We start from the raw sequence: 14,119 nt of genomic DNA on the forward strand, positions 1-14,119 counted from the left end.
ATGCAATCTATCTCTGATACCATGTTGAGTTTTATAAGATAATTTTCTTCAAATGTAAAAAAATTGTCATCATATTAAACTATTCCAAATCCATATCTAAATGACTTATCAATAAATAATAATATATTAACAATAACATGTGTGTGTGTGTGTGTGTGTGTGTAATCTAACTATATCTATATATAATATATATATACATATACAATATAGATATATCTATATATATAATATATATCATATTTAATATAATATAATATATATAAGTAGATATAAGAGTATTTTATACATGATGATTTAGCAATAACCATAAAGATTTATCTCTAGGTCAATTCAATCTTACTGAAGCTACACCCTTAACACTCCCTCTTAGCTAGGGAATATTGTTATAGAACACATTATGCTTTCAAGTATATGGAGAGATATCATCTTGACATGATATTCCTGGAATGACATAATTAAGGATATTAACATATATCATCAAACTTAGATGTTATCAATATAATCTGAAGTATGATTCAATAAGAAATATCAATTATATGCTATTCATCTAACTTATAGTCTTTTGGTATGTGCACTAGTATCAAATTCTAGATTCCTACCAAAAGAATATGTTATATATGGGAAAGATGTGTGTTATCTGATTTGCGGCACTCTAGGACAACAATTGAATGTAGTCTATTAGATAACAATCATGATCTCAAGGAAAACCACTTAATCCAGTCCATCATGACAAGTATCATGACCTCTGACACACTCAAGGACATTAACTTAATGTAGCCTAACATGATATGTTTATTATCATTGATTCATGAGTCGATGAGAGGAACTATCTCAACACACACACACACACACACACACACACACACACACACACATAGCCCGATCAAGGCATGATCATAAAATATCAAATAACATGAGATATTAGTATGCAAAGTAAATAAAACATATACATATATGTATGTATGTGAATTTACATATGCATGTATATATATATATATATATATATATATATATATATATATATATATATATATATATATATATATATATATATATATATATACATATGTATATATGTTCCATATACTGATATCAAATCCAATGGAAGCTATTACTTTAACAATGGGATCACGAATCTAAATATATTTTTTGATTTGTTGTGTAGATTTTGATTGAAGAATGAATGTTGTCCTTTCTTTCGCATGAAATTTTAACCTATAAAAACCTAATAAACTGTGCAACAACACTGGACTAAAACACACAAACATTAGATAATCCATTAATTCTTTAGCAAAGAAAAAATAAATCTTGGATAGCTAAATGACCCAATTGTGGGGTCCCACTAAGCATGCCAAAATGTATGATATGAAATAAAAATGCAAAAGGACATGAAACAAAAGTTAAACACTCAACAAGCTAATTCAATATCAACATTTATGAAAAGTTTGTAGAACTAGAGCTTTAAAAAATCAATCAAAGAGCAAAATTTGCAATCAAATAGCTCCTTTGTTAAGTAGATTTGGTCCAAGGATGGCATGCAAGCTCAATAGTGTTGATTCAAGATTCAAATGTGGATTCAATGATGGATAATGAGTAGAAAATTAAGTATTGAATGGTACTTTGGTCACTTTTGGCTCTCAAAATAGCATAACAACTTTTCTTTGAATTGTGGATGAATTGTGAAGGATGCAAAGTTCAGTTTATAGGCCAAGAGTATGGAAAATGGATGGATAAGATGTAAAATAGAGAGATTGTGAGGGAGGACTAGGATGCAAAGAAAGATGAGAACATGGATTGTGCTTTCTCAGATCCATAGCCTTGTGACAAGTTTCACAAGGACAATGATTGTGAGGAGATATGAATTATGGAGGGATAGTTAAGTAAGAGAGGTGTGAGAATGACTTTAGTGTACTTAGGTGGGAGGGGAGATGTGGCATGAGAGTGGACTAAGGCTTGAGTTAGGAAGTTTTAATTTGTGTCTCAAATGGTGCAAGTGATTTTGGAAGGTGATTAGTCTTAGATAAAGGGGGTGATGTGGCTGGTTGCAAGTGGATATGTTAGAGAAATAAAAGTAGAGGGATTAATTAATTAAATATAAAATTTTAGTTAAATAAGCTAATTATTGGTGCATGTGTTGAATTACGAAAAATGTTGGGTTGAGGGTTAGTTAAGATTTGAGGAATTAATTAATTAGGTGGGGGGATTCATAATCAAATTCAATATTTGTGCCATTATTTATTTAATAGAGAAATGGGGATTTAATTAATAAATGAGACTATTGGTTGTCATTTGATTATTAAATGGACTATAGTCAATTAATTAAGTAAATAATAACATAAATTAAGTAAACATTAAATATTTAATTAATAATGTCTTAGAACATGACTAGATAAAATTACTTAATTATGTAATCATATTTAGGTGTCTACACCCATGAGTTAATGGTCAAATAGACTTTTAAAGTTGACTAGTTAAGGATTCAAGGTGTATTGCCTAGAGAAGGTGTTCATAGTTTTGGTTATGAAGAATGATAAAGGTAGAGAAGGATGAGACATGTTTCAATTAATACAATCCTTCATTCATTATACATATTATACTCTAGTTCTTGAATCAAATGAGATGCAATTATATTGTCAACATCAATCAATAATTTAAGCTTTTATTATTATCTAATGGTGTTCTCTTAAGTGAAAGAGGAAGTTAAATAAAAATAAACAATGTAAATAAGTAAATTTAGCAATAAGTAGACTCTCTTATAGTGAAAGAGAAAGTTTAATAAGTGAAACCACAAGAATTGTTAGTATTTATATATGTAGTTGTATTGCAAATTTTAAGCTATTTTTTTCAGCTCATCTAATTGATATATGTTAATCTTAATATGTGCTTTTTGAAAAATATAAGCTAATGTTTTACACTCATAAAATAAATTTATTTATATATGAATGTGCATTAGATATTAGTGGCTAGTTCTTTTAGATTATATTTTTTATCATACAATTATCATTAGTTTTTATATGCACAAAAAATATGTGACTAGTATCCCTTTCTCCGCTCAATCTAGCATTGGTTTAGATGATCCACATTACTTATATATGATTTAGCCATTTTTAGATGCATGGGATACTCAACCTCTTGATAGAAGACAGTACAAAATGATATTCATAACACTTCAACACAAGGTCATTGATGTCAACCTTCCTTCTCATGATCAAGCAATAGAAGATGCAAATATTTGTTTTAGTTGATTCGTGAAATTAAATCAAGAAAGATTGGGTTGTTGGTGGATGAAAGAAAAATATATCTCTCAAAGATAATATAGAACTATGAATTAAGTATTTGTCCTTCGCAACTAAAATATTCTACAACAATAATCTAAATTGGGAGATTGGTAAGTGGCTACATGATACCTTAAATCCTAAAAAGGATATGGCCACACTCATAGATATGGACAAGAAATAGTCAATAAATGCCCCTTCAAGTGCAGACCACTTATGACTTTATCAATACCACAAAAGTGAAGAGGACAATCGCACAAATTTCATCAAGTCAATACTCTTTAGTCAACTTGGCGAAGATGTAAGTTCCAAAAGTGACCCTTTGAAGGACTAGGTTCTAATGGTTATTGTTCAACCTCCTAGTGTTGTGAACTTAACTAAGAATCATTTGCAAGAGAGATCTATAATTAGTTGATTATGTAGTTTACCTTTTGGTTGGTCATGCAGTGTGCATGACTAAAATATCTTCATGTGAAGGGCTTCCTCATGGAAATAATAAGATTAACCTGACTAATGGGATTCCATGAGATATTAATGAGCATGATGACATGAAGGCTTTAGATTAGAGTGTTTATGTATTCTAGGATTGGCTTCTTTGGGACCCTAGTGACTCTAGAAATGGTAATGTTTATATCATAGTGGTGTACCAAAAGCTTAGTAGCAATTTACTAGTGCATGTTTTCCTAAAGTAACATGGAGATTTCAAGAGATACTGCTCCAAATGTATGTGCTTGGTTTTGGAACCTAGAGCTTCATTAAGAAATTGGTTGATGATAGATCACTTGAGGGTAAGAAATATAGGTGTCTTAATTAGGTTAATGAATTAAGTGGTCCCCAATGACACCAATATAAGATTTGTAATGTCCCTTTATAGGTGTCTTAATTAGGTTAATTAAGTGGTCCAAAAAAAAAAAAAATCATAAGAACTTATATAATTAATTAATTTAATTATTAATAAAGATGTCCAAATAATAATATAATACTTTAATTAAAATTATTTTTTAAAGCATGGCCCAAATATTAAAGTTATATTATCTCTTGGGCCCATTTTTATTTTATTCTCTATAGCATTTTGGCCATGTCAACACTTTATGTAGTCCTTAGGAAGTTTCCCCAAAGCCATATAATATAGATTTGAAGGTTGTAGGTATGCAATTTGGATATTTTATTGGTACTACAAATTCTTCTGGAGATCAATTGGTGTCATTGTGGAAGTGAATGATTTGTGTTATTTGATTTATGCAACTCTAGTCTTGGTTTGAGATTTTGTATTCTAAAGTACTGTCATTATTTGAATCTAAATTCTTTTAGCATTGTTGGCATTTTGGCGACCATTTATTGGGCATCAATTCTCGTGTTATCATTATTCATGCACTGGCTATTTCTTATGCAAATCTGGGAATTTGTGGATCTGGTGCATTAAGCTATTGTCTTTATACAATGCCTATGTGTATCGAAGTCTACATAGGGAACACCATATGATGATTTGAGGTATACACTAATATTAGGAAGTGTTTAAATGGTCACATTCTAGACCGTACCACATTTCTAGGCATCACACATATTGCAATTCACCAACTATCATATTACATTTCCATTTGTACAACCCTTCTTGCTTGACTACTTTACTGTACAATAGATTCCCACATAGTACGCACTCATCAAATTATCATCCTATCGTCATTGTATGACATCTAGATAATACCACTGTATGACTAAGAAGCTCATATGGTCAACTAACTTTCTCCATTGTAATCCAAGTACTACTAGAAAATACAATTGTCTTTACATGGTGATATTGTCCACCAGAATTCTGCCTTATCCTATAGAAAACTCTTCCCTCAAACAAACTAATTTTTGTGTTCGTTGTGTTGGTTGAGGGTGTTTGAAAAGAATGAGACATCACAGTAGCTACGTTTTTTTTCAAGATAATAAATAGCTTCCTTTTGCATTAATTAAACAGGTTATTAGCTTCATAAATTTCACACAAAAATAGTCATCTTCATAACTTTGACTAAGAGTGACAAAAGTCACTATTTCAAAAAATGTAATTTGAAAAATACATTTTGAAAAGAAGCTTAAATAATTTTTGTGTGAACGTTGTGGGGGTTGAGGGTGTTTGAAAAGAATGAGACATCATAGTAACTACGTTCTATTTCAAGATAATAAATAACTCCCTTTTGAATGATTTAAACAGGTTATTAGCTTCACAAATTTCACACAAAAAATGATCATATTCATAACTTTGACTAAGAATGACAAAAGTCACTATTTCAAAAAATGTAATTTCAAACATACATTTTGAAAAGAAGCTTAAATAATTTTTGTGATCGTTGTAGGGGTTGAGGGTGTTTGAAAAGAATGAGACATTACAGTAGCTAAGTTCTTTTTCAAGATAATAAATAACTTCCTTTTGCATGATTTAAACAAGTTATTAGCTTCACAAATTTCACACAAAAAATAGTCATCTTCATAACTTTGACTAAGAGTGACAAAAGTTGTTATTCAAAAAATGTAATTTGAAACATACATTTTGAAAAGAAGCTTAAATAATTGATCTTGACAAAGTAACTACTGAGCCTTTCCTTGATCAAAACAACCATTCATTTCCCAACAACTTATCCTTTAGGAATATGTTTTTTAATTGTAGCCTTTCCCTTGTAAATTATTGATCTTCTTGAATAGGGTAACCTTGTCATAATCTTGTGTCATTGTATGTTAACCTTTGAGTATTTCAAGTGACACATTTCAACATGTTCAATACATATTCTAATGTCTTTTTTAACTTTGAGAATGAATTAGAAAATGTGAATTTCACTAATATTTACTAGTGCTTGTTCACATCACACACTAAGGAAAAAATTAAGCTTGGAAACAATAAGTCAACTTTGACTATTTAACACTTTTAGTGTTAGAATGAAGCTTAGTGTGTGATGTTTAAACCGTTTGGTTCGAGATAGACATGAAAAAATTCCATCTTCTTCCTTATCCAAATTATGTATGTCTAACCCTATAAAGACTTCTTAACAATTCCAAGCTATCATAGCCTTTACCTTTTTTATTAGTTCCAACAATTCTTCAATTTTCTTCATTATCATTTCTAATGAACTCTTCCTTTTATAGTATTTGAGATACCATTATTGACCACATTTTTCAATATTGGTCAAAGGATACTCAAACAGATTGTCACACACATTGTAACAACACCATGAGATGGCTATAGCTTCCATTTTCTCTGGACTTACGTTTATCTATAATGTTTGTAGTACCCATAATAGTCACCACGATCGTTATTCCAGTTTGTATGAATATAATTTCATAGTTAAATTGCCAATCCTCATTTCATACAATAGCATTTGAATGTGCACTTCGCTTTAGTCACTGTTTGTAGAAAACTCTTTAAGAATTTCTTGTGAAATCCATTTTATTCACTCACTGCAATCCTTTCATTTCATTCTTGAGACGAAGGCTCTTTGTGGCATTATATCAAACAGTTCACGCGCGTTGTCAATGAATCTACGGTTTCCGTGTGTTTTTATACTCTGACACCACCAAATACTGGGTAAAAAAATAAATCTTGGAAATTCCTACATTCATTACAACAAGAACACTATCTATAAAGATTGTGGAGTCGGCTTTGTACTTGTCCATTGTGTTTTCCAGGTAGCATTCCAACAACTCTACTTTTTGCTACTCAGCTTTACCAATTTTGCAATCGTTGTATCACATGAGACCTTATTTCTTTGAGAATTTTGGAAAACAATTAACGCGTTTGGCTTGAGCTTCATTTTTCAAGTATCATGAGAAATTTCCTGCAGATCCAAGAAATTCATTATATTCCATGAGATGACAAGTCTTTTCAGCATTTTGGCAGACAATTGACATGTCTCTCCATACTTTGTATATATGTCGAATAGAGCCTTTTGTGCATATCCTGCGACCAAATACACTTCATGGGACGATGCCTCCATGAGGCAACCAAAATCTTCTGCAGATTGGATGAACTTGAATTGAATAATAGACAAACATAGTATTTCATGATTGTGGGAAATGTAAGTATGTCAATCTTAAACATTTCGGACAACAAGGACCATAAGAAAGCATTATGTAAGACATTTGGTGAAGAAGTTAGCGTGCCTTATCCCGTCCATGATTCCACATGCTACATACATTCCTATCAAAGCATTTCCAACTATAACACTGACAAAAATCAATCTTTTCTATGCTTTGATGGATATCAATACCCATTTCGAAATTTCCTCTACCTCACGTGGGCATGATGACTTCACATTTTCCGTACATGTTTACTAGAGCATTTCTAACTATGATCTTTAACAAATATCAGTCTCCATTATGTTTTGATAGAGGTTCATACCCTGTTTCAAAGCTCGTGTATTGTCACAGAGCACATGCATGATGATGACAACGGGTTGCTGAATCAGCTTTACACTTGCGGCCTTCTCGAAAGTCTCCGAAGCCTTTTCAACAAACACATTTTATGCATCTCTGCAGTCTTTTCATTTAATTCCTTGATATGAGCCTATGAGGATTTCTAGCAAATTGGTCCAGTCGCTTATACATGCTTTGATAAATGTGCGTACATTTCACAAAGATTTATTTTGGTGCGACAATGAGTACCCCTGCACATGTATCTCGTTGAATGTTTCTAAAGTCTTCTTACCAAATAAATTCACCACAACTATTTGCAATTGCTACGTTACAGAGGATGACCTCTCTTTTGAGGTAGATGTGAAATTCTTCAAGTGTCATGTCTACGCTTCCACATTTTGCATGCATGTCTAGGTTGGCATCTTCATCCAGTCTTCCAACAATAATTTCTCCATTGATATGCTTTCATGGGGTATTTTAATCAAACAGGTTTTGCACAATTCACATACCTTGGCAATTATTTCATTCAATGCACTGGCATCAGTTTGAGGCATTTTGTCGACAATTGTATGGATTGTCTATGATTTCCCATATTCGGTTAAAGGGTGACTACAACAACATTCAACAAAGCTTCATTTCCAGGATGTATTGATAGATCTTCATACACCATTAAAAGCTCCTATTTGGTTCGAACGTCAAGATGGTTCAAACTATGGACTGCATATCGTTTGCTGTACTTTCAACATAAATGCAAAAAGACTGTCAACAAATTTATCTTGTGCATACTTGTGTCATTATTTTTATCCTTCTTTCTGTCAAACTGTTCATATGCGATGTTTATGATTCCATACCTTGCCCACGTGTTCTCATTCATATATATATATAGATAAAGTTACTAAAATTATCAAACATAGTAAATATATTCTACACTACTTAATCGGGAAAATTGGAAACTTTTACATTTTAATATTATAGAGTGTGAAAATATCTTATCTTTGATCAAAGAATACCATTTAAAATTCTATCTTAAATACAAAAAATTTATATACAAAATTTCACAAAATTTATACGTGAAATTCCACAATAAAAATCCTCTGCTTTAACCTTTCAATTTTTGTCCCCAACCTTCCAACTCTAGTTTCGAGGCCATGGAAGAAGTCGACACCAAGTTGGAAGTGATTGATGAGCTTGATGCATAAAAATCATTGTCGTGGTGGCCTTGTGATACTCTCATTTGATGGAACCATCTCCAATACTAGTGATGCTGTTGGTCGATCAGTGGGATACATCTGAATGCACAAAATAGCTACCTTAATTGTTCTTATTATCTTCTTTTGAGTTCAAACCTTCTGTGTTGAGTAATCAAGGATCGATTAGTTCCTTAAGGTGATTCTCCTTATGTAACTTCAATGCCTGCAAACAAACAAAACTAAAAATTTCAATTGTTCTGATTTTCTAAGTACCTTTGGTGCGACAATTCCATAAAATATAAGTGATAGAATTACCAGAGTTATAAGGCTCTTCATGCCAGATTTAATACTTGTAAGTTTGAAACATCTCTCTCCAGAAACAATGTTCAGCAACAACAATCCAAAACTGTAGATGTCTTCTTTCCTTGTGACATGGCCAGTCATCCCACACTCAGGAGCTACGTAGCCACTAACCCAAAAAAAGGGGTAGAAACTCGACAATTTAGAGCCAAATTAAAATTCCTAAGAAATATCATGATAATCACAACAACTACTTGGGCTACACTAAATCGGTCTATATAACTTGAAATCAGCATTTTGTATTGAAATTCCCTACTGAATCATAACAGCAAGGCAAAAAGGTAGAAAAACTGTTTGGAAGAAGAAATGTCGCCATTAAAATATACAGATATAAATGTGGCTGTCAGGCATTTAGGTTTTGCACAAACTATTGGATAGACATTTCTTCGTCTGTGATGCAGGGCAGGGAGAACTTACAGGGTTCCAGCGACCCCAGTTGAATGACGTGTTTCAGCAGCTTCTTCTTCTAAAACTACAAAAACTCCATCCTCCTCAGCTTTATCAGATTTCCCTTTTGGAAGTTTTCTTGCAATTCCAAAATCAGAAACCTTGGCATTGAAATTTTCATCAAGCAGAATGTTTGATGGCTTAATATCCCTGTGCAATATGCATGCTTCCGCATGAAGATAAACAAGTGCACCTAATACTCCATGTATAATTTTCTCTCTCATAGGCCAGTCAAGTACTAGACGATTTCCTGCACATCATTTTTCATATTTGTGGTCTGACATGATAATAATCATCCACAGAAAATTAACAGAAGTGTAGTTCAAGAAACTTACCAAAGAGTAAGCCTTCGGGCATGAACTCATACACAAGCAGCAACTCTTCTTCATGAATGCAAGATCCCACCAGAGTCAAAATGTTTGGATGCTTGAGATTTATAATACACTCCAACTCTCCCTGTAAGACATCTTTTACATCCCGCGATCTTTTTATTACCACACGCCTTCCATCAATCAATTTTCCCTTCACCAATAACAAATATAAATTCCTAATCAGTTTTATGTTATATAACTATTCCATTTAAGTTCTGTAATATAAAATATTTCTTCGGAGAGGAAGAATTACGGTGAATTTAATCCCAAAACCTCCTTCACCCAGGATATTACTGGGGTGAAACCTATTTGTTGCCAACATCAATTCAGTAAAGGTGAAGCCATGCTCAATTGTCAATGGAGGCGAGTCATCAGTCAATGGAGGCAAGTCATCAATCAAATGTGAGGGGGTTTGATTCATGGAAAGCGTATGCACAGGCTTTCAGCATTGATCAAATCTCTGTCCAGCAATCCTTCTAAGTCCATTGGCAGTATCTTTTAAATATTTCCTAAATGCAATAAAGGTACGCGAAAGCCTTGCTCCTAAGCGAAAACCATTTTTGTTATCAGATATATCTGGAATACCAGAATCTGGTGACTGCATCTCCCAAGCATATAGTCTCTGTTGTTGTGTAGATTTTTGTTTCATATATTTCACCCGTGCAATTGAAAATGAAGTGAAAGATATACATAATAATATCAGAATCTTACGTGGGAGTGCATCAAAATAGTAGTATGATCCGCCGATTCTACCATGCGCATAGTTAAAATAATTGCTTATAGGGATTTAATTCAATCTGAACTTTCATTGACGGGGTAACTGAAAATAGAATACAAAATTTATAATCTCATCACCTGTATCATTAGCATGCCCTTGATCTATGCCTCCATCTTCAGTAATGTGCTCATTTCTTGATAGATGGAAGGTACAGGATGACAGAAACATATAATTCATTTGAAGAACCATATCTACCTTCGTTCTATCTATCTTTCCTTGTAAATAAACAAGTTCTTCACATATCTTCTTGGTCGATAGGAACATTTTTATTCGAAAGTGAGTAATTGTTACAAAACAATTGTCATACAATTGCAGAACGACATACTTTTGACTGAACAAATATAGTGCACGTTTGTTTTTAGATTTTGCTGGGTGAGATTTATTTATATATGACCTATTATTAAGAAGAGTGAGTTGCTGTAAAAGGAAAATTGATAAAATGTAGATCAAGATCAGTTTAAAAGAGAGTTGGATGGATGGAGGTGGAAAAGATTGATGCTAATAAATCTTATAGAGAAAAATCCAGAAACAAATACATACTATTTTGATAAAGACTGTAAAAGTCTAATGTCTCAACTGAACAAATATGGCCAGTAAAATGTAGATCAAGATAAGTTTGAAGAGGGTTGGAGAGATGAAGGTGGAAACAATTGATGCAAATAAATCTTATTAACAAAATTCAGAAACAAATGCATACTATTTTTAAATAGACTGTAAAAATCTAATGTCTGAACTGCACACATATAGCTATATTTTTCCCACTTTATAAAATGCATTATATAAAAAAAAAAGAATTTTAAGCTTTTCACATACTTGGATATTTTGTTGCATCTGATAAAGGAATGACACAATATTGCCCCACCGACTATCAAATGAAGAGCTTCAGACATTTTTTCCACAATTTCTTTATGGAAATGAGCATCAATTTGTTTCGCCATCTTAATGAACTTAGCCAAGTCTAACATCCCTTTCAGAAGATCTATGCATTCCCTATCATTTGAAGAAATCTTGTCCAATCTTTCCAAAACATTTGCTATTGCCAGAAGCCCCACTGCAGCCCAGTGAGTGTTGCCCACACCTTTTAATACATCCACAGCCATTGTGTGCACTTTGCCAGAGAGGCTGCTTGTAATGAATTTCTGCTCCATACAGAAATGTAATGAGAGACAGGAAACAGAGCATTAAAAAATGGCTGTTCACTTGGCTAAATGAAAAATCAAACATTTATAACAGTTGAGAAATTATTAAAAAAAATGACAATCACAATTCGTAGTAGTTAATATATTCAGTTATTTGTGTTTTTCTCAAATCAATGTTTCAGATCCCAGAATCATCAGAATGACAAGAATTATATGATAATAATTTACTTATCTTGTGCGAAATATAAAAATTATCATGGTTGGCATTCTCCCTAGCTCACACGTCTGTTCTTTCTGCAGGGGGGGAAGGGTGTTTCCAGCATTCGGGTGGGATGTTTTTCTGGGTTTGGTGGTTGTTGCGCTTGCTGACTGTGGGGTGTGAAACTGTGGTTTGGTAGTTAAGGCGTGCGTTGGTTTTGATCTTTTTGTGGGTTGGTTGCAGCATGGCATAAAGTTCAAAGCCTTCGAGCCTAGTGGTGGCTGGAAGAGATTAGACTCAGAATGGGTCTTCCTTGGGCATGCATGCACAAAGGATAGAGACATTATATTCAAGCTAGGGTTAAAAAATGAAGAAAGTAAATGGGTGTTTGCCTAGGAGCCCAGATCAGCCAGTATTGGTTATTTCTCCTGAGGCTGTTTCTGAAGATGTTTCATATTGGAGTTGCAATACTCTCATTTGCAAGCTTCTCGGCATTAGTATTCCTTTGTCTGCTTTGGAAGCCTGGATTCAGCATTCATGACAGATTGAAGGAGATATGGAGATTATTCTTACCACTAACAGTTATTTTATGGTGGTTTTCTCCAATGTGGCAGACTAGAATCGGGGTTTTGGAGGCCCATATTTCTACAATCATGTTGGACTGTGTATTAAACCCTGGCATATGGGTGTTGGACTGTATATTAAACCCTGGCATATGGGCTTTAATTTGGCTTAAGAGTTGGCTTCTCGAGTTCCTATTTGGGTTCGTTTGCCTCAGCTCCCTTTAGATTTTTGGAAAGAAGATATTCGACGAAGCATTATTGCTCTACTGGAGGAGCCTGCTGCCATCGCTAGACAAACCCTTGATAAGAAGGTTATTTCTTTTGCTCGCATATGCATAGAGATAGATCTGAATAATCCCCTGCCAGATTCGACAGAAATTTGTATTTGGTCTTCATCCTGGATTCAACAGCTAGATTATGAATCTTTTCCTTTCTGGTGTCAGCTCTATCATGATTATGGCCATCTTCAGCAGCAATGCCCTAGGGTTCATAAAGAACCTCATTCTACTAATATCGCTTCATCTTCCTCTCTACCTTTGGATAAAGAGGACAAGGGGAATGTTCCCATGAGGGAGGGTGCTACGAGTAAGGATAAGGATGGGTTTGTGCTAATCAAAACAAGAGCTATGTAGTGCCTACCCTCATTCACATCTTTTCTGGACATATTGTTGTTGTTATTATCAGACTATGATGGACTAGCTTTATGTGATGGATTAGTGGTATTGTTTTAACACTATCAGACATTATGTTATGGATTCAGTGGTTATGTGATGAGATCATTTAGACTTTACATTTCATGCATACATGATGATCATTATATTGTTTTTAGCTATGGTTGATGATTAGTTGATGGTTATTATCTCATGTGTTTTATTATGGATACTTACCCCATACTTGCATGTGTATGGTGTGTGTGTTTTCTTATTGTATGGCGTTTCTGATGTGGTTAAGGAAGGGAGTCGTAGTCACCTGCTTAGTCGGAATCTACACGATGCACCACTTCCTGCCATTGTTTGTTTAGCTTAGTATTATATATTGTATGTACATGAATGATTTTTCGGTAGGTTGCGGGTACCGGGTATCGACTTCCCTGAATTGCCAGGATGAGCATACCCTATTATACTATCTCAATGATAAGAGAAGGGAGATAAATTCTCAAGTCCAAATCCCAAACCTTTAAGCCAATTGTCCTAGTAAGGTAGGACAAGTATCTGGATATTTTACCCACCGAATGTGTCGGATGACATGATTCGTGATGTTTAACCCTTTAGACTGATTTTGAGTGATTTGTTCTATGATGGGTTTTCATATTTTATTTTGGAGGTCTATGGTGAATTTTCTATTAATTAAGTCTTAATAAATAGATTTAATTAATAAATTAATTATTTGAAAAAATTAATATAAAATA

The 14,119-nt window shown here is 33.3% G+C and overlaps 1 protein-coding gene across 1 annotated transcript; it reads right to left on the reverse strand.

The window, feature by feature from the left end:
• Positions 1-8,601: 8,601 nt before the first annotated feature.
• On the reverse strand, positions 8,602-13,237 carry LOC149546514 (cold-responsive protein kinase 1-like). The gene is made up of 4 exons (XM_089791233.1): positions 11,624-13,237; positions 9,632-10,183; positions 9,170-9,323; positions 8,602-9,077 (listed from the first exon to the last, which is right to left on the reverse strand). Exons 2-4 carry the CDS (start codon positions 9,883-9,885, stop codon positions 9,027-9,029), a joined length of 459 nt encoding a protein of 152 aa, XP_089647359.1. The 5' UTR covers positions 9,886-10,183; positions 11,624-13,237; the 3' UTR covers positions 8,602-9,026.
• Between the last annotated feature and the right edge of the window lie 882 nt (positions 13,238-14,119).

This window comes from Cupressus sempervirens, chromosome 7 (assembly GCF_028749045.1).
Source record: "Cupressus sempervirens isolate cs-2001-9-10 chromosome 7, ASM2874904v1, whole genome shotgun sequence".
In the NCBI taxonomy this organism is placed as follows: domain Eukaryota; kingdom Viridiplantae; phylum Streptophyta; class Pinopsida; order Cupressales; family Cupressaceae; genus Cupressus; species Cupressus sempervirens.